The following is a 21,696-nucleotide window of genomic DNA, read 5'->3' on the forward strand; positions in this document are numbered from 1 at the left end:
GTTTCACTTTAATTATTACTGAAGAATTAAAGGCAAAAACTTAAAAAAAAAAATACTCTTTTTTCTTTTAATTTATGCAATTGTTTCAAATGAACACTTCTGAAAGATTTAACAGGAAATCATCAAATTCCTATTTTACAACTTTTAACTCGTCGGAAAATATGTAACAATATGAACAATTATGTAAGATTTTACTAAAATATACTGTTTAAAAAAATAAATAAATAACAAAATCCTATTTGTGTTGCTTGAACACATTTGTCAGAATGTTTCAGTAAAAATTGGTATTTAAACATTGTTAATTTAATACAAAAAATATATATATATTTGTCTTTAAGTAATACTGATTAGCTATGGATATTTGATAATATTTAGATTGTTTGAATGATGATATATGGGGAGATAATTGAATTGTTAGTTGTATTTTAAAAAAGAGAAATCGGTAGTAAATAAAGGGGTCAGATTAAACACTTTTTATTAGCGTGAATTGAGACGTTTAAGTGTTTGTGGATCAAATTAATGGTCTATTCTTCCATTTCATATTTTTTAAAATCTATTTAACTCTACTAAAGCTCTGACTATATCTGTTCACAGTATTTTTCTTTGTGGTTTTGTGAATCCAACTTTAAAAGGACCCGAATAGCCCTTATGTTTTTTGCACATTTACATAAAAAAATGGTCTCTGATGAAAGAGGACGAAGGTTTTGTTAAAAATAACATGTAACGTTGTGTAAAACCAGAATTTCTTGAAATATTCACTTATAGACAGAGTAGCAGCCTGAATTCTTAAAGGAAGAACAGTATCATCTGCAGTGAAGCGAGGCGACGCCCACTGACAGTGTCCATGAATTATTGTGTAAACATCAATAAGTTAGAGAAGTGTAGACCTCATAGATCAATAAATATAAGATCATTCACTACAAAGATGCAAAAGGCTGAAATTGCTGCTTGAAAGTTTTAGATCTTATTCTCATCTGTAAACACTGTTATTGACATTGTTGGAAAAGTTACATATTAGTGTTTTTACTCATTCTTACTGGGATTACGAGGAGAAGTGACTGGTTTGACTGTTCTCGATATTCCCCGTGATATTACAGTATATCACCTCACTCCATGAGACATTCAGTTTACTTTTAGTTCATGAAAACATCAGAAATGTGTTGGGGAGTCACTTAGGTAGAGTGTGTTTGGGGTCAAACACAAGAAATCAGAGTAAGAATGAAGTAAAAACTCCACTATGCATCAGTCTACAGCAGTGGTTCTCAACCTTTTCAGCTCTCGACCCCCAAAATAAAGGTTCCAGAGAGCAGGGACCCCCACTGTAGCTGAAGGTGGTTGAACACAGACATGAACATTGAAGAACAGTCATGTGGAGACAGGGTCATCTATAAGGGGGAATAAAGGGGTGAGGTTTTTGGGGTCCATCCATAAAGTCAGCAAAATGATGGTCCATTGTTCTATGAATCTGTGATAACCACATTTATTTATTCATCTGAATAATATCCACTGTTATACAGGAAGTTTATTATTATTATAGTCATCTTAAAGATGGAAATACTTGTTTTAATCAGAAATAAAATGGGTTCAAAGTCACTGAAAATGGTGGAAAAGGTGGTGAAATGGGATTTTAAAAACCACAGAAATTGGTTCAAAGTTGCAAATTAGAGTGGACAAAAACAGACAGAAAAAGTGGTAAAAAAAAGGGTTCATAAGGTGGAAAAATGGTAGAAAGGGTTTATAAATGCTAAAAATGTCTAGAAAGTAGAAAAATGAGCAGAAAAGACATTGATTTTTGATGAAAAAGTGTCAGAAATGGGAGTAATGGTGTGCAGCCTCCTTCCTGCGGTGGCGGCCGCCGGTCGCTCGCCGGTGGGTGGCATTGCCTTGTGGCTTGCGCCGTCCGGTGGGCGGCGGGGCCTGGGCTACTGTCCTTGTGCCGTCTGGGGCTGTGCGGTCCTGCTTGACTGTCGCCGGTTCGTGGGCTGGGTTGTGGGGGGGGTGCTCCCCGGGGGGCTTCGCCCGGGGTCTCGCCCTTGGGGGTTCCCGGTCCCGGGGGTTGCTCTTGGGGACCGGCGGGCTTGGTCGGCTGGCTTGGCCGGTCCTGGCGGGGGTCTTCCGGGGTGGGTGGTGCGGGCCGCGCTCCTGCATACCAGTGGGTGCGGCGTGGGGTGGCCCCTGCTTGGGCGGTACCCAAAGTACCGTCTCTGGTTTGTCTGCGCCGCATGCCGGTGTGGCGGTCTGGCTGGGCCCTTGGGGGTGGGTGGGGCGGCGGGGGGACTTTAGCAATAACTGAGGCGCATCGCGCTGGCGGTGTCAAAAAAGGGTGACCTGGGGCGCTCTGGGGGGCTGGATCGGTGCGCCTGGGGGCTGGTGGTGCGGCGTCCCCTCGTTGCTGAGGGCGGCCGGGGGTGTGGTCGTTGTCCTCGGGCATGCTGCTCCCGGTGCTGCTTCTATTCCGGGTCCTTCTGGCCTGGGGTCCGGTCCCTGCTGGCTCTGGGCCCACTGACGGGTGCCCGCCGGCTGCCCATTCGTCACGGCTCTGGCCGTCTGCTGGGCGTGGGCCTTGGCCCCTCTGCTGGGGTCTCGGGCGGGGGGCTCTCTGGGCCCTCACCTCAGGGGATTGGGTGTGGGGTTGGTGGGGTTGATGTCTGTGGGGGGCCTTGGGGTTGGGAGTTGGGGGCAGTTTCTTGCATATACATTGGTCTACGATGCACTAGCATGCCTTGGACTGTGGGATAAAACTTGTAGTGGGCTTAACTTTAGACACGTTGATCCCAAATACCTGTTTCAGGTATTACCACTCACCCTTCCCTCTGCCCACAGCCACCACCATTATAGTTAAGCCTCATGCCTACAACTTCACATCTCACTTTCACTTTACAGTAATCAACTCCTCCCCACCCTTCCGTTTCTCTACCTTGAATCGCTCCTCCCTACTCTCTTCCCCCTCCTTCTACCCCCACCCCCTCACCTAGGTGAAACACTGCCCTCTTTTTTTATATTCTCCCTTTAATAAAGTGTTTATTACCCTTCCTTAGGGAGGGCTGGTGATGGTCACAATTATGCAATAAAATAATGCAATTTATTTAAATGCAATAACAAAAAATAAATAAAAATGCATTGCTGTCTAAAAAAGGTTGCACTTCTTGTAGTGTTGACCTTTGACAGCATGTGCAGACAAAAAAAAAGATTAAAAAAAAGAAAGAAATGGGAGTAATGTAGCAAAAATGCATTAAAAGGAGAAAAATAATGGCAAGTGATGAAAATAGGTTAAAATATGAAACATTTGGTGCATTTTCAGAAAAATGGTAAAAATAAGCAAAAATGGTTTTTAAATGTTCAAAAATATTCCAAGTCTCTTGAAGGCATCTGGCGACCCACTCCCAGTGTCTCACGATCCCAAGGTTGAGAACCCTTGCTCTACAGGACTCCAAATCCCACAATGCACCAAACCTTTCCAAGTATGTCAATAAGAGAGTTTACAGTGGAGATCGACACAAACTTTTGATCAGCATTTTAAACTTTTTAGTTATTTTTTCCGCAGCTTGAAACTCCAAAACAAAGTTTCCATTGATATGTACTCAAACTGAACACAAACAACTGTAAAATGAAACTTTATTGTTTTCACGAGAAATAGAATTGCAGCATCCCAGAGACGTGCGGTGACATGAGTGGATTCATCATTTTCTATTTTATTTTATCACAAACCATTGAGACGTTCAGTCCATTGTTGTTTGGAATCCAGTTTTTAATACTTAAAGGAACTATAAAAAGCACATGAAAACATTTTCTCATTTTTAGTTACAGTGGATGTGTAACAATTGCTGTATTGTACTCTTTAAAAAAAAAAAATTATTAAAAAAATCCCCACCCAAAATATATAAACTTAATTGCGTAACCAAGGTATATACAGGGCATAGCATCCTTGCATCTTTAAGGTTATCAAGAAAGATTTGAGGTATACAACCAAAATAAAAGCCTGTCAGAGAATGAAACAGAAAAAAAACAAAAAAAAAACAGGTAGAATTAAATAAAGGAAAAATATATGCCATGTTTGCTTCCTACAAGCACAGAATCACAATATTAGTGGGAGATGTGCAGCAAATAACCTGAAACCGTTGGATTGTTAATATATACAAGGGCTGGAATTTAGCAAAAATAGGAACAGGTTGAGTGTTTACAAGCAGAAAGATAGATTTATTTAGAATTGTTAACTTACATTGTTTATTTTTAAGCCGACTTAAAGGTAAAGAGCCAGAAACACATGCAAGTTTTGAAAGTGGACTCAGAAATAACAGCATTGTACAAAATATTAATTACAATTTTTATTATTATTATTATTAGCTAAATACACCTTCGTTGTTAGCACCTGTAGTTGTTGTTGTGTGTTTTTGAACAAGCACCATAGTAGCACCAGGAGAACGTGGTCGGCCACGCCCCCAAACGTCCCAGGTTTTTAGCCCATGTGGTTCAAAGCCCTACAAGGGCAACACGCATTTCTCTGGGTTGCACAAACATACGCTACACCATCGGATTCAAAACTTGCATGTGGCATAGAAAAGGGTGGGTGGGTGTGTGTGGGGGTGTAGGGTGGGGGGGTCAAACTGGTCTTTGCTGGTTCCCAGAAAGTCTCGGCTGGACTTTCTTTGCTGGTCCCGTTGAGTCCTTTTCTTTTTCTTTTCTTGTTTTTTTTTTTTTAACTTAGCCAAGGAAGCAGACGGGCCCCACTTCAAATCCAAACTTCTGGTTGGGGTCCCCAAAGTCAGTCAACATGACATCAACAATTGGAACCTGATCAATTTTGGGAGTATTGATCTCCATCACAGTCTTTGCGTAGCCCTTCCTCATCTGCAATGAGAGACAAACAGACAAACATCAGGTCAAACCAGGGCCGGCCTTCCCCACAGGCAACTCAGGCGGCCGCCTAGGACACCATGTGCTGGAGGGGCACCAAATTGCACCCACCCCAAAGAATAATAACAATAATTTAACAAGGTATAATAAACGTGAAACACACCCTTTACAATCGCTGTACATGTTTTCTTTTAATTAAATATTAATATTAAAAATCTGTAACTATACCTGCTAATCTTCTGCCCATATTTATGCATATTTGTATTTATTTTATTTTAATTCTTGTTCTATTCTATATAATTCTACTGTGTTGTTTGCACATTGTGTTCTTTTTTTTAATATTTGTGTTACTGACTAGTAAAACCAAACAGGAAAGTAGAAATGTCTTTGCACTAAAACTTGAATATTTTAACTTTTGATTGCACTGTTTTGCATTGCTTTGGGATTTTGCACAATTATTGTTGTTGTTTTCCCTCAGAACAATTGCACTATACGTGTTATATTGTATTATTCTAATTTTTAAAATAGGTTGTATTTTTTGTTCCATGATGTGTTATGTTGTTTTGTCTTGCTATTTAAATTATATAATAATGTGTGTACACTGTTTTTTTTTTTTAACTTTATTTATTTGCATTCATTTATTTGGGGGACCTAAAGCCGTCAAACAAGTCTTTAATTATCATCATTTAATTCAATTCTCCTTTATTTATTTATTTTTTACAGTACTTTGTGTACTTTTCTGTCATTCTGTGTATTTTTGGAGTAATTTTGAGTATTTTTGTGCTTATTTTGTTGTTGTTTTATCTATTTTTTCTATCATTTTGTATGTTTTGGAGTAATTTTTTTGCTGTTAGCTGGTTGCTAACGTGAGTCTCATTTTGTTGGATTACAAATGTCTTTCAATTAATTTAAAGCAAATTATCTTCTAAATTTGTCTTTTTTATATATACTTTAAAAACATAATTAAAATGCATGCTGATTAAGCTATTATCTGCTAAAATCAAAGGATTCGTTTTCTTCTTCTAACAAAATGCCTGTGTAAACATACATCGCAATAAAACATTTCTGTTTCTGATAATAATCTAAGGTATTTGTAAATAACTGCTGACGTTATAAAATATTTGGAAAATGCATCAAAACTGCAGTTTTCTTTCTTTTTCTTTATTTTTTGTTGCTATAAAATGGCATCACCTTAACAATGTAGATATTATTTTTTTTCTCATGTGTAAATGTTGGGTGTTTTTTTTCATTTATCATGATATAATTAATATCACCTAATATCATAAACACTTTTTTAATGACTAAGAAATGTTATTGTTATTACAAATGTATCAGTAAATCTATATGTGTATGGTATATTTTGTATTTAATATATATATATTGACACTAATTCATTTATGGTAATATTAATTCATCATAGATTTTCTTTCACCTTTTTCTAAGACAAACTCTGTGAGCCTCTGACCTGATTTCCCCAAAACCAGCGTCTCTTCCTGAATGTGACGCACATTCTATTTTCATTTAACCATGACTTGCACTTTTTACCTCCTCCACTCACTTCTGGGAATCTGGCTCATACCGTGTCACAACGTTTGATTTGTAGCTACATTTTAATCCTCAGCACAAAGTTCATTACATCTGAATTAATTTTTTACACTTTCTAAACTATTTAGTGCGCTATCGTCTAATTTAGTCTGACCAGACGGTCTCATTACCAACATTCACGTCAGCATTAGGATTACAAACCAATCTGAGCTTCAATACAGCAAAGTGTCTGTGAAAGTTTGTATATATTTGTGCCATTTTGTGGGCTAGTTGTTGTTTTGTGTACTTTGTTATGTGATTATTTTCTTGTCATGCTGTTGTGGTTTTGTAGTGTTATTATGATTAATCAGTTTGTTGTTAATTTGTACAAATGTTTTCTTTCATTTTGTGCATTTTTGTTGTTCTGTAAATTTGTTTAGGTTTTTTTTGTGTTTTTGTTATTGTTTTTTCTGTCATTTTGTGTATTTTTGTTGCAGTCTTGTGTGTTTTAGAGACACATTTGTGCATTTTTGTTTTCATGTCATGTTTTAGAGTAATTTTTGGGTATTTATGTTATCATTTAATGTACTTTTACTGATGTGTACAAATTGTGTACTTTTCTGACATTTTGAGTGTTTTTTTGAGTAATTTTGCAATTTTTAATCTCATTCTGTGCATTCGTTGTTGTTTTGTGATTTTTAAAAAATCATTCAGTGTGTTTATGTTGTCATTTTGTGTGTTTTGTCGTGATTTTGTGTACATTTTTTTTGTAATTTTGTGTATTTTTTGTTGTCATTTTGGGTAATTTTGATGTTTTTTGTTTATTCCTCATTTTATGTTTTGTTGTTGTTTTGTGATATTTTGGAGTCATTCAGAGTGTTTATGTTGTTGTTTTGTAGTCATTTTGTACATTTGTTTCTGTCATCTTGTGTATTTTTTTCGTCGTCGTGTGTGTTTGGGAACAAATTTGCTCATTTTAGTTTTCATGTTGTGTTTTGGAGTCATTTTTGTGTATTTATGTTGTCATTTTGTGTACTTTTACTGTTGCTTTGTGTACCTTTCTGTTATTCTGTATGTTTATGAAGTAATTTTAATTATTTTTGTGTGTTTTGGGAGTCATTTTGTGTATTTTCATGCTCATTTTGTGTAGTTTTGCTGTTGTTTTCTATATTTTTCTATCATTTTGAATAATTTTTTTGCTGTTAGCTGGTTGCTAATGTGTCTTTTAAGGACGAACCATCAGCATCATCATCAATTAAACAAACGTCTATATTTTGAAATAAATCCCAGCTTCCTGTCGGTGCTTACCGCGCATCCGTCTGAGATGGCGGTGATGTAAGGGTTGTTGTCGTACGACATCTCCTCATCGTTGGATCCCAGGAAACGCAGCGCCTTGTCGTAGCTGTCGGTGGCGCCGTCGAGCCACGCCACGGACTGGTGGCAGCTGTAGGTGAAATTCTGTCGGGCCGACGCCGTCAGTAGTCTGAGGAACGTCATCTGAACCTCGTTTATTACACTCCCATCTGCGTCCACGTATGAAAACTGGAATAAAACATAAAAATGGAGTTTAATGAAGATGTATGAGCGTCACCTTTCCAATATATTCCCTGCTTCACACACAGGATTTATTATCATATCATAATAAAACAACTTTGATTAAGTTGTAAACACAACAAAAATAAATGTATAGAACTGAATAAAATATACCATAAATAACAATAATAGAAAACAATAGGACACAAAGGCAGTCTTTAGTATTGTCTTCCCTGGGTCACTGTACAGTATGTTTTGGTCAGAAAAGGATATTTAATTAAATTAATGAGTGGGTATTTTATTTTCATTTTAAAATTGAAATTCAAGGCAATTTTCTATAACAGAAAGGGATAAACCACATGTTAAAAAGCGGTGGATTTCCATTTTCTGCTTGTGATATTTTTTTTTTAACTCATTCAGCATGTTTTTGTTGTTGTTTTGTATATTTGTCATTTTGTGTGTTTTGTTGTTGTTTTGAGAATTTTTCTATCATTTTCTGATTATAGAACTGATTAAAATGTAAATAAATAAAGACAATGGGACACAAAGGGAGTCTTTAAAATATCAGGATATAAAAACTAAATTTAATTCATAAGTTTTGTTTTCCTTGGGTCACTGTGAGTTTTGATCATTGGATTTTCTGTTCAGGGAAGGAAATTTAAATAAATAAATGAATACATTTGTGGTTATTTAATTTTCATTTTAAAATTCTAAAAACCAGTTGCTTTTTATTTTCTGTTTGTGATATTTTTTTTTTTTTAATCATTTTGTCATTTTGTGTAATTTTGATGTCATTTTGTATTTTGTAATAGTTTCTATCATGTCTATTGTGTGTATACAACTGAATAAAATGTAAATAAATAAAGTATTAAAATATTAGGATATAAAAACTACATTTAAACAAATACAGGAATGTTAGCTTTTAATATTGTCCCTGGGTCACTCTATGTTTTGGCCTTTTTGATTTTTGATAAATTAGTGGTCAATTTTTTTAAATTGAAATTCAGGGCAATTTTATTTAATGGAAAGGAATAAACATTTTTTAAAAAAAAGAAAAAAAAAAACGGTTGATTTCCATTTTCTTAGTGATATTTTTTAAAATACTCCATTATGTTTTCTATGGGCTGAGACTTGTGCCACTATAAACTGATTTTGAATTAGTAACAACTTGAAATTGTACTTTTCCTGTTGAAAAACATTAATCTTAATACTTTCCAAAAATGCAATATTCAAATTCAGTGAATCTGAATTTTGTCAATTTAATTTTTGGAATGTATTAAAATGATTTTTTTTTAACAGGAAAAATACAATTTCAAGTTACTAATTCAGTTTCAAAACAGTAAATTCAATTTCAATTTGTTACTTTCGAATTTAATACCAACTATTCAAATTCAGTTTCTAGTGGTACAAATCTCAGCCCATAGTTTTTGTTGTAGATTTGTGTATTTTTGAAGTCATTTTGTGTAATTTTGGTGTTATGTATATTTGTCATTTTGTGTGTTTCTGTTTCATTTTCTGTGTATAGAACTGAATAAAATGTAAATAAAGAGACAATTTTAAATTCAAAGATTTAAATTTAAATTAAAGGCAATTTTCTCTAATTGGAAGGGATAAACAACACTTTAAAAACTACTTGATTTCCCTTTTCTTTTTCTATAAATATTAAAAAACGAAAAGAAAAAAAAAAAAACACCAAAAAATGCTTATTTTTTTTTGTTTTTTAATATTGTTTTTTGAACAGAATTCTCTCCGATTCTTTTCTATTCATGTTAAAGGCTGGATAACGCAGAATTAACACTGAGTGTAAATGAAGCGTGTATATTATCACTAACTCTCTCTGCTCTGGGTTTTATTGTGAAACCGCGACACACTGGAGCTGTTCTGGGTTCTTCAGTCAGGCAGTGATTCTGGGTCAATGCCACAGTATTTCACTGCAGCTGTTTGAGTCTCAGGTCTGTGAACAGGTACGTGTGGGAAAAGATCAGACTTCTAAAGCAGGTGTTCTGTGAGTGAGTGAGTGAGTGAGTGTTGGAGGAGGAAGGAAAGAAGAAAGAAAAGCCAACGTACTATTTTTCCACGCTTAAATTCACTGAACCATGAACCTGGAGCTTCTTTGGGCCATGACGATAACCTGACCTATAGAAAACACAATGACAGACAGCATTAAACATGACGTTTCTACTCTTTTGAATCTCTTTCTAATGTAAATCTACTCACTCCATTGGACTTCTTATCTGGATAGATGCAGGTTTCTCCCCCAGCGGTGAAGTTACAGTAGACTTTAAATGAATCCCCAGAGCATCCTTGGTTTGGATCGATCCAGTATTCACCTACAGGAGGAGAACAACTACTGATCAACTGATCACAACTATCTCTGATATCTGCTGAGCTACATACTATAGCTCTCACACAGCTCATTGATTATGTGTTACTGTGGCTAATGTATGCTAACGCTACCACTGTTGCCTTCTTGGTCAGTCAGAGTAATTGCATCGTATTGATTGATAAAAAAAGAATCTACCAACAGATTTTAATAAATGTAAACTGCACTACTTTGTCTGTTTATCATATTTAAAGCTACTTGATACAATCATTTTATCAGATTAAAACAAACTGTAGGCCTCATGGATCAAGAAATCCAAGATTTGCTCCAAATTTTTTACCATTTGTTCCGTGATTATTCAATAGTCACACTGTACATTTTTAGTTTGATCGGATGAATACTTTTTGAAATATGACTAATTTAGTGAGGGGGGAATGTGTCAATTTTTGGTCGTCCATATTTTTCTTCCATTTTCAGCTTCCAATATCGCAGTATAAACAGTCTCTTGAGATTTTTTTTTTTATTTTACTAATTTCATTGGCCCATAACTGCATGTGAGAATGTAAGAAAATGTTTTTCTTTATATAACTTCTTCAGTTCTATTTTGAAGCCATACTTTGGGTTATTTCACCACTCGCTGATAATGGAAATCATTTACATGAGGTCACTGTAGCTTTGCCTCTGTGTCTAATAATCAATTTATTGTTTATTAGTTTTTCACTAAGTGTGTCTTCAACAGTATGTGATTACTGGCTAACTTCAGCCACCAGAGCGAGTGAAAGTACCTTAGGAGAGCTCTTCTTCTCTGCTTCATTGTCTACTACCAAATCTCAGAGAGGGAACCTCTTTCTGTAAACAAAACTAAACTTTTGGCACCTTTAACTTTTGCTTATTATTTAAAGCAACCAAAAGTTGTCATTTTAACTGAAAAAGCTGCTAAATGATCTATAAAGTTGTAATTTTGACTGAAGAAAGCTTCAAAATGATTTAAAAAGCTCCTAAATGATTTAAAAAGTTGTAATTTTAACTGAAAAAGCTGATAAGTGATCTAAAAAAGTTGTAATTTTAACTGAAAAAGCTGATAAGTGATCTAAAAAAGTTGTAATTTTAACTGAAAAAGCTGATAAGTGATCTAAAAAAGTTGTAATTTTAACTGAAAAAGCTGCTAAATGATGTAAAAAGTTGTAAGTTTGACTGAAAAAAGCTGCTAAATCATCTAAAAATCAGGCTGAATGTTTCACTCCAATAGAAAACAATGGGATGTTTACAGGCAGTGTGACATCATCAATCACATGATTTCAAGATGGAGGAACACAGGCTCTAAAACTATAACGTAGTCCCATTTTCAAAAGGCTATTAAATGAATACGGTGCATAATAATGTATTTTGTTAAACATAGATCTACTAACAGGTACATTTAAAATATTTTTTAAAAATCTGACTCCCAGTCAATAATGAAGCAGAGAAGAAGAGCTCTTCTAACTCTCCCTTAAACAGTGTGCTGACACGCTCTGGTGGCTGGAGTTAGCGAGACTGCTGAAGACACACAAACCCTGAGAATAGAAGGACTCCCATCCAAAAAAAGTCCATGACTACATAAACACACAATACAACCAAAATGCACAAAATTTGCACAAAAAAAAAACACACAAAAAGACTACAAAAATACACAAAATAATAAAAAATATATACAAAATTATTACATACATACACAATACAACAAAAATACACAAAATAATACAAAATATATACAAAATTATTACATACATACACAATACAACAAAAATACACAAAATAATACAAAATATATACAAAATTATTACATACATACACAATACAACAAAAATCCACAAAATAAGAAAAAATATAAACAAAATTATCACATACATACACAATACAACAAAAATACACAGAATGAGCAAAACAATTCTAAAATTTTAGGCCACATTTGTAAAAACAATGGAGGATCCATTTAAGATCTGTCTCTGACGTCACACCCTGAACACATTTCCAGTTCATTCTAGAACTCAAAGACACCAGTATTCCAGTAAACAAGTGTAATAAAAAAATCCATCTCACCATCAGTAAACTCTGGGTGACTCAGCTGTAGATCTTTACACGTCCTGGCCGGGTTGTTCTGCGTTCCCATTGGATACTTCATCCTCTCAATGTCCTGTTTCAGGTTGTTCAGGGAACCAAAAATGTCCTCCATTCCCTCGCCGTAGTCCATGAAGGTTCCGGCCGCGTCGGACTGAACGTCACTGGAGCGTTTGGTCTTCTTTGGTGACTGAATAGGCAGAGGCTGGATAACCTCTCCTGGTGGGCCCTGATTGGTGCACGGGGGAGTTGGTTTGACACTTTCAACAGTTTCAGTTTCTTTTCTACAGTGAAGGATGGAGTACTCACAGGGGGACCCGGGGGGCCGATTGTACCAGTGTCTCCTTTTGGACCTGCAGGACCCTGCAATCAGCACAAAACCCACGGTTTTTATCCACAGCGCTTTGAAACACATTAATAATACATTCATAATACTCACACTTGAACCTTTGGAACCTTTGGGACCTTGAGTACCCTGCATGAGACAGAACAGTGCACAGGTATTTTTCAAAGTCTTGCTTTCATGAGAGAGGAATCCAAATGAATAATGGAGGAAGTGGCAAAACTCACAGGCAGACCAGGAGGTCCAGGGGGACCGAGGGGACCAGAAGATCCACCAACGCCCTGGAATAACAACAAAAAGATGAACATCTGATATCTTTTCCCTAGAAAATATCTTTTATTCAGCCTCTCATTTAGAAAACAAACACAAAGGAATAAGATTTCAATACACCATTTAACCTTTGAAACAATTTACTAAAAAAACAAAAACAATTGGTAAAGTTTTTTTTTTAAATGCAGGTTATTATTGGTTAATATTTTAGCAATTCGCTGTTGCCAGCAGTGTGGGTCAAGTTACTTAGAAATAGTAATTAGTTTATGATTAGTGACTACTCCTCCCCAATGAAACAATCCAGTTACTTTACTGATGACTTATTTTCAAAAGTAACTAAGTGCTTTAATGACTTTATTTTAAATTACATCATGTTACTTTTCAAAAAAGTGATGTCCAAAATATTAACCAGTTGACCTTTCAGCCTAATTCTATTCTTTTGTCATGTTCCACGTTAAATATTGAATCAAATGAAACAGTCTCTTTTTAAATCTTGTTTCATTACATTTTTAACACTATGCACATTGCATTAAGCAAAAAATTAAACACAGCCTTTTCTGACTTGAAGACATTTTTTGAAAATTTAAACCTATTTACTGCACATTCCACCACATTTTAATAAAATAAAACAACTCTTTCTTCTATTAACTTATATCTATGACTTTCTCTGTGGCAGCTTGACACCATTTTGGCCAGTATTTTTTTCTACGCTGCGTCGAAATGATTTAAAGTCTACACTGGAAACTGGCAACACGTCCTTGGGAACACAGCCAGCAACGAGTTCAGCAGCAGTAACTCCTGTTCTCCTAAATCTATTTTCACCTTTTTCAGCAGGAGATGGGCCCTCAGTGGAAGTGGATGTTGATCTGGGACTTTCTTAATTCATTTTACATTCCTGTGCTGGCTTGCTAGGTGCTGACTCAGATTTAAGGTGGAATTTTTTGATGTAGATACAAGTTTTCTTCCCACGCAGAGCGCACAGTCGTTGTTTACGGAGTTGAACTCAAAGTAATGTCGATACTTCAAATAATTAAAAGCTGCTTGGACATTCTCTCTCTCACGCTCCATTTTCGCGTGTGTTGATGTTGCGCCGCTTACGTCATTGGCTTAGAGAGACTATGGTGGCCGACTGGGGTTATAATGCGCTATAAAACGCGAGACGCCCAACAAAGTGTAGTGAGCCGGTTTAATTTAATAACGCAGGAACGCAGCCTGCTTGGGGAAAAATAACTGTAATCTAATTATTGTTTCTTCAATTATAATCCCTTACTTTACTAGTTAATTGGGAAAAGTAATCAGATTACAGTAATGCGTTACTGCTAATGAGTTACTGCCCATCACTGGTGGCCAGCACCAAACAACAATGTTGTACTGAAAGGACAAACTGACCTAAAGTCCCAGTAAACCAGAGTGAAAATTGAGTCATCAATCACTTACACTGTCACCCTTGCCACCAGGAGATCCTTGGGGCCCAGGCAGACCTCTGTCACCCTTCTCTCCTTGCTCACCCGGGGGGCCGATCAAACCAATCAAACCTGGATGACCCTGAAATGACCAAGAAAAGCCAATGATGAGCAGTCCATTCAAAGCTTTACAATGGAAGAAAGTAGCTCAGGCTAACTCAAAATAGAAAATTAAATAACTGAACTACCAAGAAACTTAAATACTTGACATACCTTTTCACCTTTGGAGCCAGGGTCACCTTTCAGGCCGGGTAAACCAGGTGGACCCTGGAAGAAAGTTTACAATCAGTTTAGACAAGTTCAAAGGAAATAAAATCAAATAAAAACTCTCAAAACAAACAAAAAATAATGAAAAGCACAAATATAAAAGCTAAGCTCCATTACGAACCATTGGACCGGGTGGACCATCCTGACCTGGAGCTCCAGGGATTCCTTGTTCACCCTGTGTAGAAACAAATTAGAGTATTATACTCTGCTGTTGCTGTATTTTCACTAGTTTTTCATTGATTCTCAATGGTCAGTGTAATGATTAATAGCCTGAACAGTTCAGGATAAAAACAGAGAAAGTGACGTAGAAGCTCAATAGAAATATTGACTATTCTGTGTGGTTTTGTTGTCGTTGTGTTTTGAACAGTTAAAGTGATGTAGCTGCAGCTCCAACTCACCACAGGTCCAGGGATTCCACGCAGACCTTCTGGACCAGGCTTTCCAGATGGTCCCTGGGGTCCAACAGGTCCCGTTTTACCAGACGGCCCCTCGGCTCCAGCCTCGCCCTGTGGTTTGTTTTTACCAATTAGGAAAAAATGTTAAAAGCACAACACTGTATGTGTTGGGAAAACAACCATTATTGGAGTTTTTTTATCTGTTTTTTTAACTGGCTTGGTGGACCCTGTAAACCATGATATAATTGGATAATATTTTGCCTGGTTATCTTTTTTTTTGGTATTGGAACAATTTTAGATTGGGGACAGAAAGATATTAAAAATTAGTCTTTTTAATGTGGGGTTTGATGCAGGGTCGGCCTTCCTGCCAGGCAAACCAGGCGGCCGCCTAGGTCGGCGTCTGATGGAGGGGCACCACATTGCACCCCACCCCCCAAAAAAAAAAAAAAAAAAAATTTTATGAAAATATGAATGTGAAACACACCATTTACAATTACTGTACACTTTTTCTCTCAATTAAATATTAATAAAAATATTTATGAATTCATATTTATATTTATTTTAATTCTTGTTCTATTCTAATTATATTGTGTTGTTTGCACATTATGTTCTTTGGTTTTAATATTTTTGTTACTGACTAGTAAAACCAAACAGAAAAGTAGAAATATCCTTGCACTAAAACTTTTATATTTTATTTTAACTTTTGATTGCACTGTTTTGCATTGCTTTTGGATTTTGCACCAGGTGTTATATTGTAATATAGTGTATTATTCTAATTTAAACTTTTTGTGTTGGAGAATTGCATCGTTTTGTTGTGATATTTAAAATACATAATAATGTGTAAAAACTGTGTATAAACTTAAAAAAAAACAACTACTTGTTGGGGGGCAGCAAAGTCCACTCTTGCCTAGGGCACAGAATGACCTAAAGCTGACTCTGGTTTGATGCATCATAGCCCGCATCACAATGTTTAAAGTTTACTGCGAGAAGGAACTCTTTTAGGGTTTTGTTCATATTTTGAATAGAGTTTGGAGAGTTTTTATCAGCGTTCTTTTAATCTAAAACTGTGTGAATCAGGTAAATATAATATTTGCCTTATCAGGGCTTCTAGTTTCATTGTGTGAGACTCAGAGTAGAAAGAGACTGTGTTCAATTCAGCAGGGTTTTATTTTGACATTTTAAAGTTGAACATCCATGCATCCATCCATCTTAATGAGATTACTATAGAGCAAATCACCTGTCATTCAGAATCAGACAGAGTGCCTCTATTGTTATTGCACATCCATATACTAAAGGCCATTGATTTTTCCTTTGCATTAATATTACCTGCTGTTCTAATTGGTTTCTGTCATTTCCATATTTATTAGAGCCTGCAGCAGAGCTACAATAAACACTCAAACACATTAAAAAAAAAAAAAGACATTCCCTCTAACTTCTTTTTCTCTCATCAAACTCATCCGATATATGAATGTTGTCATTGGACTCGAACTTTGAATAGAAAAAAATCAAAGTAAGTTGTCATTAGGACGAGCTGCATGTAGGATATTCATTTTAAATTGAAGGAGACTGATGCATAAGAGCAAAAAAAGTGACTTTCATTAAAAAAAGATAAAGTATGATTATTAAATAAGACCTCAGAGTTCGACATATAAAAAGGTTTTCACCTATTTAGTCTGCATTTAAATTCAACAGCTGAATAATTCCAGGAAGCAAGTGAGTCTTAGTTTTACTCCAACAGGATCTGTCCATAAATTTACATCTTATCTTAGATGGAAATAATTGCCTGCTGTGTTTTTTTAATGCTTTTAATTCGACTGATTTAGTTACCTTTGCGCCCTTCTCTCCTTGCCTGCCCTCTGTTCCAGCAGCTCCTTGAGGTCCCTGAGAAAAACGACAGGACACAACCTTAGCATTTCAAAGCAGCTTCATTACAAACAAAATAACACAAATACTGTTTGAACAGTTTTACAGACAGACGTAGAAATAAAATCAGTTCATCTCCTATTCGTTCCTTCTTTTACTTTACATTTATTTCACAGCTGACCCCAATTAATCTCTGTTTTTGTCACCTTAAAGCTGCTTGCGACGATAATGTTACTACAGGAACGTGTCTGTTGATGTTTTTTATATTTGTGTCTCACTGTGTGGGCTTGATATAGTTGTTTTCTTTACTTTGAATACATTTTTGATTTTTTTTCTTGTCATTTTGTGTATTCTTTGAGACATTTTGCATATTTTTGTCTCATTTTGCATGTTATATACAGGTATGTTAAGGTTTGATATTCAAACAACCGTTTTTTTCAGGAAATTACCTTTGATCTCCTGACATGTCTCGACTGTTAACTGCCAGTCTTCCTCAGAGGCTGATCGCTTTGAGTGTCATTTTGTGTGTCCTTGTTGTTGTTTTGTCATTCAGTGTTTTTGTTTTGTTTTTGAAGTAATTTAGTGTATTTTCTTTTGTCATTTTGTGAAATTTTGATGTCATTTTTATACATTTGGTCATTTAGTGTATTTTTGTAGTAATCTCATGTGTTTTGGTAATAGATTTGTGCAGTTTTATTTTTATGTCATGTTTTTGTCGTCATTTTGGGTATTTCTTCTATTGGTTTATGTATTGTTCTATCATTTTGTACAGTATGTTTTGTCATGTTTTAATATGAGTAAATATGAGCATTTTCTGTTGAGATTCTGTGTATTTCTTATTGTCATTTTGTGTAAATTCAGTGTTGTTTTGAATATTTGTCTTTTTGTGTGTTTTTGTTGTTTTTTATATTTTTCTGTCATTTTGTGTATTTTTGTTGTCGTCTCATGTGTTCTGGAGTAGTTTTAGTAGTTTTGTGATTTTTTTTCTTGTCATTTTGAGTATTTTTTTTGAGTCATTTTGCTTTTTTTTCTCACATTTTGTGTGTGTTTTGTGATTTTTTTTTGAGTTATTCAATGTGTTTTTGAAGTAATTTTTTCTATTTCTTTGTGTCATTTTGTGTATTTTTTTTAGTCGGGATAAATGTGTGCATTTTTCATTTAATATTGTGTTTTTGGATTAATTTTGAGTATTTCTTCTGTTGTTTCATGTAATTTTTCTATCATTTTGTATGTTTTGGAATCATTTTTTGAAACACTGATGATACAATACTTTTTGAAAAGGAAAACTACAGATGTAGATGAACTACAGGTAAAGTTTACACAATGCATCAGCTTTAGGATGAAGAACATCTATCTTTCAACTCACGCCTGCCACTTCAGAACATCGTTTCAGTGTATTTTTAAAATAATTTTGTGTCGTCTTGTGTGTTTTGGGGAATACATTTCTGCCTTTTTGTTTTTATGTTGTGTTTTTGGAGTAATTCTGAGTATTTTTGTTGTCATTTGGTGTATTTTTTGAGGCATTATGTGTGTGCTTGTTCTTTTGTGATTTTCTTGGAGTCATCCAGTGTGTTTTTGTTGTTTTTGAAGTCATTTTGAGTATTTTTTTTTTTTATTTTGTGTAATTTCGATGTATATACATAATTTTGTGTGTTTTTGTTGTTTTGTATCTTTTTGGTCATTTTGTGTATTTTTGTAGTCGTCTCTGGGTTTTGGGGATAATTTGTTCATTTTTGTTTTCATATTGTGTTTTTGGAGTAATTTTGTGTATTTTGTAGTCATCTTGTGTCTTTTGGGGGATACATTTCTGCCTTTTTGTTTTCATGTCATGTTTTTTGAGTAATTTTGAGCACGTCTGTTGTCATTTTCTGTATTTTTTGAGTCATTAGGTGTGTGCTTGTTGTTCTTTTGTGATTTTCTTGGAGTCATTCAGTGTGTTTTTGAAGTCATTTTGTGTAATTTAGATGTATATACAAAATTTTGTGTGTTTTTGTTGTTGTTTTGCATCTTTTTTGGTCATTTTGTGTCTTTTTGTAGTTGTCTCGTGTGTTTTGGGGATAAATTTATTCATTTCTGTTTTCATATCGTGTTTTTAGAGTAATTTTGTTTATTTCTTATGTTATTTTATATATTCTTCTATCATTTTGTATGTTTTGGAGTCAGTTTTTACACAATACAATAGGCAATATTTGGCTCACGATGATGATATAATACTTTTCGAAAGGAAAAAACACCAAAAAAAATGTATCTAACTCTTGACATACTTGCATACTAACTCTAAATATGAGCTTTTCAACTCAAAAGGATTATGAAAAATAAACACAAACAATAACTGTCTGTAGTCGACCAGAAATGTGTTGGGAGTCACATTGGCAAAGTTTTGGCATTTTTATCGGGTGAGAATAACTTTTAGATGAACTACAGGTAAAGTTTACAGAATGCATCAGCTTTAAGATAAAGAACATCCATCTTATGATTTTAAACACAGCACACACACACACACACACACACACACACACGGTTGGTACATTTCCCTCCTAGAGCCACAAGCTTTTCTTTCAACTCTTCAGAGCATCTATTCATCCTCACGTCCTGCTCTGATCTAACCCACTGCTGGCTGAGTGCTATTGACTGAGAACCCGTAATGTCTCCCAGCTTTCATCTCTCCTTATACTGGTGCTGAAGAGGTTCGCCCTTGATCTGCACAAAGAGCCAATCGGACGCTGGCGGGATGTGCATGTGCAGCATCCGAAGTCAGAGTGGAGGAGAGAGTTTCTGCCTCAAGGTTATGAAAGCACTCTTTTTCTACATTTAACACACACACGTACGTTGCACTTTCTGACAACTTGAATTGCTTCTTCATTTAATATTGAGATTTTAATGATGCTCTGTCAATATTCTGTAAAATGATTCATTATACATGTGCATCTCTAACTGTTATATGTTCAATTAATTCTCTCAATCCAACCTACTCATCACAGATTAGAGTCAACAGGTGATGGTTTATGTAGAAGGGGCGGGGCCAACAAAGCTGATTTATGATGTAAGAAGCCACCAAAACGTATTCCTGCTGCTGCTGTTAACGTCAAACCCTGGTTATAAAACTCCGTCCTCAAATGAACTTGTAATAGCCTGTTTTTGGTTCCCAATTCAGGGGTCCGACCGCGAACCTGCCGAGTGGGGGTCGCGGGATGATTTCAAGAATGCTCCTCGAGGCGATAACGACAGATTTACGGCACTCACATTTGCACGTCACTTTACTGCACCACATGCACGGGTGTGTGAGGCAGTAGTTAGCTGTTCCGCGCCCCTCAGGCACTCGGCCTCCCCCCGACGGAGGAACTAGCCGCAGACGTGCTTGTGGGGGATGCGCCGGCGACCGTGGGGGTGAGCGGGCACCGCCACCGGCCAGGCTGTTTACCCTCCCTCGCTTGAAACCCCACTCTGCGTCGGCGGACCGGGTACCCAGCAGGCCTATCTTCCTCCTACGTGGGAGCTATCGGTTCGTCCCCGGGGCTGTGGGCTCGCGCCTGCCAGCACCGGTCCCTCGCACCTCCCTCCCCGTCGTGCTTCCGGGTGAGATGCGGAAGGGATGAGGTGGAGGAGAGAACCGCAAAGGGGATTCTTGCACACGAGTTTAAAGCCCTTAAAAATGTAATAAATGTACAAGTCCTGTGTGCACGTTTTCTTACGTTTTCAGTCACCACCTGGAATAGTGAGGGTCGGCAGTCTCTGTCACCGTTATTTTGGGGTGTCGCGGGCTGAAAGTTTGGCAACCCCTGCTATAGAGGACAGTTACGCTGACATTTTACTAAATACGCCAAATTGAAAGACTTTGACTAGAAGGTCAAGATTTGGACTAGAATCAATCAACAGCACTACTACTTCATAACAAACACATTAGTTTTGAGCTTTAGTTACAGTTACTCTTTAACTAAGATTCTGAATTAGTTTGATATTATCTTGTCTTTGTGCAGCCTTCAACTTTTCATAACCTGGGTTTCCATTTCAGATTTTCGCAAAATAAAAGCGACATTTCTATAGTTTCGACAAAGTATAAATGGGCTTTTCATTGAACGTTGTTTTGGAGCCTAATAATTCTGGTGAAATCTCATCCCGTTAGACTTCTCTGTACCGCACCATGATTTCTCAGAAAGAAGTGGTCATGTGACCAGGCATAATTGTGTAAAACGTGTTTCCATTGAGTTTTAACCATACATTTCAATATGGAAACGTCTGAAAAACCATCATGAAAGCATAAAATTTTTTTAGTGATATTGTTTTTTTTTACAAAATTCATTTGTTTCCATTACCAGTTGTTATTGAACTATTTAGATTTTGCATATTTCCAAGGTTAATGAAACACAGCTATAGTAAAACCATTTCAATCTCTTTTATAGACACATTTTTATCAATGTGCTTTTTATTGTCATTTAGCCAGTGTCACAGGCAGTACTTTTGGTTCTTTTAAGTCACAGTATAATTTAATTTATCTTTACTGGCTGATGGTTTTAATTTGACTTTGTTTTATTTGATATTTTATCTTCATTATCATAGGTTTCCCTCACATTTGCTGGTTTTATTTCCTCATTCATTGTCTTTACTATCTGTAAAGCACTTTGTAACCCTGTGTTATATAAATAAATATTATTATTATTTATTGTACTATCTGAGGTTTTTATTTGTTTGACCTTTGTAACATTTCCTGAGCTGAAACGTCCAATAAAAGCCATTTCAATGGACTTCTCCTAAAGTATTAAAATG

General features: G+C 35.8%; 1 protein-coding gene across 3 annotated transcripts in view; it reads right to left on the reverse strand.

Moving 5' to 3' along the window:
• Positions 1-4,009: 4,009 nt before the first annotated feature.
• Positions 4,010-21,696, reverse strand: part of col11a1a (collagen, type XI, alpha 1a) — a 145,345-nt gene continuing 127,658 nt past the window's right edge. For 2 of the 3 annotated variants that reach the window (XM_028477294.1, XM_028477293.1), the window contains exons 55-67: positions 16,897-16,950; positions 15,073-15,180; positions 14,796-14,849; positions 14,621-14,674; positions 14,382-14,489; positions 12,902-12,955; positions 12,771-12,806; positions 12,641-12,694; positions 12,314-12,560; positions 10,129-10,241; positions 9,979-10,047; positions 7,687-7,920; positions 4,010-4,848 (exon numbers count right to left, since the gene is read on the reverse strand). In XM_028477294.1, the coding sequence (XP_028333095.1) occupies positions 4,702-4,848; positions 7,687-7,920; positions 9,979-10,047; positions 10,129-10,241; positions 12,314-12,560; positions 12,641-12,694; positions 12,771-12,806; positions 12,902-12,955; positions 14,382-14,489; positions 14,621-14,674; positions 14,796-14,849; positions 15,073-15,180; positions 16,897-16,950 (1,332 nt within the window). In that variant the 3' untranslated portion in view covers positions 4,010-4,701. The remainder of the gene's footprint in view (positions 4,849-7,686; positions 7,921-9,978; positions 10,048-10,128; positions 10,242-12,313; positions 12,561-12,640; positions 12,695-12,770; positions 12,807-12,901; positions 12,956-14,381; positions 14,490-14,620; positions 14,675-14,795; positions 14,850-15,072; positions 15,181-16,896; positions 16,951-21,696) is intronic. The other variant, XM_028477295.1, reaches the window with a different exon arrangement.

The sequence above is a fragment of the Gouania willdenowi genome, chromosome 20 (genome assembly GCF_900634775.1).
Source record: "Gouania willdenowi chromosome 20, fGouWil2.1, whole genome shotgun sequence".
Taxonomy (NCBI): domain Eukaryota; kingdom Metazoa; phylum Chordata; class Actinopteri; order Blenniiformes; family Gobiesocidae; genus Gouania; species Gouania willdenowi.